This window comes from Pinus tabuliformis, chromosome 7, assembly GCF_031772625.1.
Source record: "Pinus tabuliformis cultivar Carrire ecotype Pingquan chromosome 7, CPIR1, whole genome shotgun sequence".
In the NCBI taxonomy this organism is placed as follows: Eukaryota; Viridiplantae; Streptophyta; class Pinopsida; order Pinales; family Pinaceae; genus Pinus; species Pinus tabuliformis.
In genome coordinates, this window is record NC_142293.1 from 979,635,565 (window position 1) to 979,641,983 (window position 6,419).

The 6,419-nt window shown below is 46.9% G+C and overlaps 1 protein-coding gene across 1 annotated transcript; it reads left to right on the forward strand.

The window, feature by feature from the left end:
• The first annotated feature begins 412 nt into the window (after nt 1-412).
• On the forward strand, nt 413-5,693 carry LOC149250888 (uncharacterized). Its single transcript, XM_089453782.1, has 2 exons — nt 413-4,844; nt 4,933-5,693. The coding sequence occupies exons 1-2, from the start codon at nt 413-415 to the stop codon at nt 5,691-5,693; spliced, it is 5,193 nt and encodes a 1,730-aa protein (XP_089309908.1).
• Nucleotides 5,694-6,419: the final 726 nt, after the last annotated feature.

Here is a 6,419-nt window from a genome sequence, read left to right on the forward strand (position 1 = left end):
ACAAACTCAATAATATGGAGGTGGATGGTAAAAATGACATTCCCCAGAATCTTGATCCAGATAATGAAAATAGCAACCAAGTGCAGTTAATGGACGAGGAACCGGAGAGTATCGATCTGCAAGGTCTCGATCTCTTAGAAATGGAAGCCGCATGCAGAAGGAAAGCATATGATACCATCCCCGAAATTCAACTTGACAAGCTAGAATTGGTCATCTCTCGCGCCTATTACCAGAACCAACTGGGAATTCAGCCAGGCAGCCAATGGGACAGTACTCAGCGACACAAAGACTCAAAAAAAAGAGGACGAAAGACAGATTTGCAAAGGACGATGGAAATTGGGAAAATCTTAGTCGATTCCGGTCGCTACGCCAAATTGACTAAGTATTTCAAGCCCTCTACCAGTAGTTAACCATGAAAGTTATATCCTGGAATATAAGAGGGCTCAATAGCCCTGGAAAACGCAGGATGTTGAAAAATATGATAAAGATGGAAAAGCCCCAAATTTGCTTCATCCAGGAGACTAAATGCAACAGCTCTATGCTAGACAGCTTCTTCTCAAAAGCTTGGCCAGGCTGCAATACTGTTGCGGTCGATGCTTCTGGAGCCTCAGGAGGTTTAGCCATAGCCTGGAATACTCAAGCAGTCGCCCTCTCTGACTTTCAAGCGACGCATCATCTGATTCAGGCCACCTTTCATATTTTGGGGACAAATATACACGGCAATCTGTCAAATGTATACTTCCCGCAAGACACTAGCAGCAAGATAGAGCTTCTGGACACTATCGAGGTCCTCAGCAACAACAGGAAATTCCCACTATGGATTGCTGCAGGGGATTTCAACATGATCACAAAATCAGAAGAAAAGCTGGGAGGAAGAAGCAGATTGGAGCCTGAGGTTGATCGATTCAAAGAATTCATAAACTCGGCTTCCCTTATTGACATGCCGTTCTGCAATGGAACCTTCACTTGGAGCAATCGCAGGGCAGGCAAGCATCAAATCGCCTCCAAGCTGGACCGCTTCCTCCTCTCGGACAATGCGGTTCACATCGGAGGGGACTTCTCTGCATCCATTCTAGCCCATTCCGGATCAGACCATTGGCCAATAGCTCTTCAGTGGCGAAGACCCGGCAACACAATCAAAAAACCTTTCAGGTTTGAAGGATTCTGGCTCACTCATCCCAACTTCAAAGAGTTTGTCAAGAATATCTGGACCTCATTCATCCCCCCGGAAGGAGCAAGAATGTACCAATTTCAGAAGAAATTAATATTTCTCAAGAGCCATCTTAAACGATGGAATAAAGAAACCTTTGGCAACATCTTCGAGGAGAAGAAAAAGCTCATTCAGGACCTGGATAACCTTCACCAGCAGATCATCACAGAGGGACACACGGAAGAAACGCTGGAGAAGGAACGCCACATTCACAACTTATTAGAGGAAAGAGGGAAGCAGGAAGAAATCTATTGGAAGCAGAAGTCAAGGGTCCGTTGGTTAAAGGAAGGGGAGCGTAACACTAAATTCTTTCATAGAACAACAGTACAACGGAGAATGACCAATAACATCCCCTTCATTCAAAATCAAGCAGGAGACAAGATAGAAACGCACGAAGGGATTGAAACCGAGCTCCTCAATCACTTCCAAGAAGTGCATCAAGAGCAGGGTGAAGAAAGGCAACAAGCCATAAACAAAATTACCAGCAATATTCCAAAACTCATCACTGAGAAACAAAATGAGCACTTAATGAGACCTATCAGCATAGAGGAGGTGGATGATGCCATGAAACAACTCAAAGAGGGCAAAGCTCCCGGTCCCGATGGCTTCACAACGACATTCTTTCATGCCTTCTGGGATATGCTAAAAGAGGAAGTCTGGCAGATAGTAGAAGAATCCAGAGCTACACGATGGCTTCTTCCCTCTCTCAATGCTACCTTCATAGCCCTCATTCCCAAGGAGGCAGAATCCATTACTCCAGACAAATTCCGCCCCATTGCACTATGCAATGTCATCTACAAAGTAATTTCAAAGGTCATAGCTAATCGGCTCAAACCGCTTTTGCCTGCACTAATTTCTAAGGAGCAATCAGGTTACGTAGAGGGACGACACATAATGGACGGCATCCTGCTCTCTCACGAAATCATCCACTCTCTCAAAAACTCCAAGCAAGCAGGTATGCTTCTCAAGCTAGATCTTTCAAAAGCCTTTGATAAACTTAACTGGCAATTTATTCACCATATGTTAAAAGCCTTTGGTTTTTGTCCTTCGTGGATTCGATGGATTCTGAATATGATTAACTCCACCCATTTCTCCATTTTGATCAACGGCTTTCCTTCCCGCTCGTTCAATCCCTCCAGAGGTATCCGGCAAGGAGATCCCCTTTCTCCCTTCCTTTTTGTCCTAATGGCCGAAGGGCTTGGAAGGCACATCAAGCATGCTCTTAGCCTGAGGAAAATTAAAGGTATCTCTGTGCACAACTCCCCCGCCCTCTCCCATCAGCAATTCGTTGACGACACAATGCTGTTTGGCTATCCCTCAGCTCAAGAAGCCCGTAGACTTAAAGGTCTCCTCCAGGACTTCTCTCTGGCGTCTGGCATGTCCATCAATTGCTCCAAATCGCAAATTTTCTTTTTCCACACCCCCCCGGCTGTCAAGTCTGCTGTCTCCCGCATTTTAGGCTTCTCCTCGGCTTCTCTTCCCTCCAAGTACTTAGGAGCCCCCCTCACTGCTTCAGCTATTAAGCACTCTGCTTGGCGCTCCCTTCTGGAAAAAATTGAAAGTCGACTCAATCTCTGGACTCACAGGTCGCTTAATCTAGCCAGTCGAATGGTGCTCATCAAATCGATTTTGCAAGCTATGCCCCTTTACTTGTTTTCTTCCTTGGCTGCACCCAAATGGGTCTTGAAAAGTCTGAGGAACTTGCAGAGAAACTTCTTATGGAGTAGCTCAGCCACCAATCTTAAATGGGCCTTGGTCAGATGGACGAAAGTCTGCATGCCCAAGGACAAAGGAGGAATCGGGCTAAGAGACCCTGAACACAGCAATGCCATCATGAATGCCAAGATCTGGTGGCAGTGGCTCATCAACCCGGAAAAGCCTTGGGGAACGATATGGACAGCGAAGTATGCAGACAACAGACCCCAAGAGGAACTCATAAGATTCACCCCAACTGAAAAAGGCTCTTTGATTTGGAATGCTGCAAAGCAACACCATCATATTATACAACAGCACAGCTTTTGGGAGATCAGAAATGGTGGCAGTGCAAGGTTTTGGACGGACGCCTGGAACCAAATGCCAAAACTCACGAACATTCTCCACCCCACAATGATACCAACGAGGCAGGATCAACAACAGGAAAAGGTCCAATCTTTCTGGCAACCAGAGCTCGAAGAAGGATTCAGAAAATGGAAAACCAGCAGCCAAATCCTTAACAGGGAGGAGGATAGGATGTATCAGGATCTGGATGAGGAATTAAGGAAAAGAAGAATAAGACAGAACAATGGAGAGGACATACTCCGTTGGGGATACTTGCCCAAAGGAACTTACACCACTGCTGAAGCCTACAAAACGCTCTGTAACTTTGAAGCTAACCCCGACCCTCTTTGGAAAAACATTTGGGAACTTGGACCTTGGCCAAAAATCTCTTACTTCCTCTGGCTGATAGGGCACAAAAAGATTCTTACCTGGGAAAATCTCAGAAAGAGGAACTTCCATGGCCCCTCGATCTGCCACAATTGTCTACAGGATGAGGAAACCCTCCAGCATCTACTGAATACCTGCCCTTTTGCCAAGCTTCTATGGAACAGGGTCAGCTTCAGATGTCAACGTCAAAGCATAATGGAGGACGATATCATTATCTCCCTAAGGCTATGGCACAAGCAACCTTACAAAAGCTCCCTTCTAAATCACCTTTGGCGTATTATCCCTGGAATAGTTCTTTGGAATATTTGGAAGGAGCGAAATCAACGTATCTTCAAGAACAAAAGCTCAACGCCAGAGGTTATCTGGGGCAAAATCCAAGGCAACATTCAAGAAACTCTGGCACTCCAAAGCTGGACCAAAGAAGACAGACCAACTGAGGACAGGGAGCAGAACATACTAAGAAACTGGCAGCTGCAACTACCCCAAGAACCCCAAAAAAGCAACCTCCACAACAGTAGCAGCAATAGAAAAGATGGTCGCTGGATCGCTCCTCCTGAAAATTCATACAAGCTGAACTTTGATGGAGCCTCCAAAGGCAACCCAGGTGCTGCGGGATTTGGAGGCATTATTAGAAACCATGAGGGCTCCCCTATTCAGATCTACCTAGGAAGCATAGGATGGGACACCAACAATTCAGCTGAGTTGGAGGGGCTATGGCAGGGTCTTCAAATTGCCTGGAACCTTAATCTCCAACCCTTAATTGTTGAAGGGGACTCTCAAATACTCATAAACATGGTAACCCGTATACATAATGGCTCACAAGCGAGGAAAATTGCACCCAGCTGGAGACTTGAGGCCAGATTAAATGAAATCGCGCACAGAATTGATCATGCAAGGGCTATATCCTTCAATCACACCCGACGAGAAGGAAACAAGGTTGCAGATCTCCTGGCCAACATAGGGGTTGAGACCAGCATCCCTCTACTCTCAGGCAACACTAACATCATTTCCAACAAGCAGCAGCTCCAGGAGTATGAAAGCTTAATTCAAGAGGAGGCTACTGTCCCGGATGCGGGTGCCACCATGCAAGCCTTGGTAAGGCCACTTGCCACGGCCGACAGGACACGCGACGGACGGAGGGCATTAAGGCTCCTCGCCGCCACCTCCCATCGACCAGCAACGCAGCATTCGAGCCTTAATGAGGGCGCAGGTACCACAGCGGAGGAGGATGGCCGCATTCAATGCGGGGACATTCCGGAAGAATGAAGAGGTTGTTAAATTTGTCGACTTGGATGCAGATGAAGCCCATTGCCATGGTGTTCCTGCTCTGCAACCTGAATTTTCTGGAGTTATTGTGGAATTGGGGGAGGCTGGCCGACTGCTGGTCCTCCCTGGTTCATGCCTACAGTCGTTTGTTTGTCATAGTGAGCCGAATTGGGTGGAAGCTTTGTCTGAGGAAGCGGAATTGGGGAAAATGGTTCGTGAACGAATGCCATGTCGCCGGGGTAGAGGCTCAGGAAGAGCTCGATCTGCTCGAGGGCCTGCAGCTGACCTACACCACCATTGCTGCTGTGTTTATTGTCATCGACGAGTTGGAGCACCTCAGGTGCAGCCGAGTCAATATGTGGAAGCGGGAGGGTCCAGCAATGGAGAACAATCTCTACCTGCATTCGGCTCTGTTATCTTCTCACTGCGCAATCCCAGAGAGAATTTGGGCATCAATGCTCATATTTCAGTGTTGTTCACCAGAATTCCGGACGAAAACGAAGCCGGCTTGCCTCGGCCACCTGCAATGGAGCATCCCTCGGACATTGAACAGAGAGTTCACCCGGAGCGAGAGGGAAACCTGCCTCTGGCTATGGAGGAAGAATGCAGGCTCGTGGATAAAGGTAAAAGGCCTCTGGGGGAGGCCTCAAGCTCACGGGAGGCGGAATTGCGGGAGAAAGAACCTGAGCTGCCGGCCTTCATGGACGGCCTACCAGAAGGACATGGCTGGGCGTGGATTCGGGAAGAGAAACCAGGGGAGGAGGAGCCAGAGGATGATGAGCAAGAGGGCTAAGCCCAGATGGCTCTCCTGCATGCATGCTGGACGTGTGTGGGATCGTGGTCGGTTCTCTCTCCTGTGGGATCGTGGTCGGTTCTCTCTCCTGTGGAAACGTGGTCGGTTCTCTCTCCTAGTTGTCCTAGTTTGTTTTTTTCTGTTATATGTGGAGTCTCGGTCATATGTATCTTCTGCTGTTTATGGGTCTCGGTCATATGTATCTGCTGCTGGTTTTTGGGTCTTGGTCACATGTATCTGCTGCTGTTTTTGGTTTGGGCCATCTCCACAAGCCCTGGCTCTATGTGACAATCTCTGCCCCTGCGTGGGCTTCACAGAGATTCCTTTTGTCTTTTGGCTAGCGGTTTTAGGGAGTAATCTAGGCACCTTCAGGTGTGCCTCTCAGGAATGTAATGGGTTGGGAAACTATGCTTACAGCTGCCATGGAGTCACATGAGCAGCAAGTCTTATCATATGTAATTTTCTGCTGTAAATATTAATACAAAGTAGTTAATCTTGCTTAGAAAAAAAAAATCAAGGCATAACCACATGAAATTCAATCTTCACCTTGAAACAATACATATATAAGGGATTGGGAGGGAGTTGACTTAAGTAGAGTATTACCTTAACAAAGTCTAGAATTCCATTAAAACATATATTTTCAAGGTTTTTCTTTTAGAAGAATTTAATTATTCTTCTCTTGGAGCATGATGCTTATTGAATTTAAAAATTTACAAACGCATTGTT

Bases quoted from the DNA above. Each gene is read 5' to 3' on its own strand.
- LOC149250888 (XM_089453782.1), top strand. From the start codon at position 413: ATGAAAGTTATATCCTGGAATATAAGAGGGCTCAATAGCCCTGGAAAA. The intron at 4,845-4,932 runs GTACCACAGCGG...ACTTGGATGCAG, and splicing joins GAGCCTTAATGAGGGCGCAG to ATGAAGCCCATTGCCATGGT.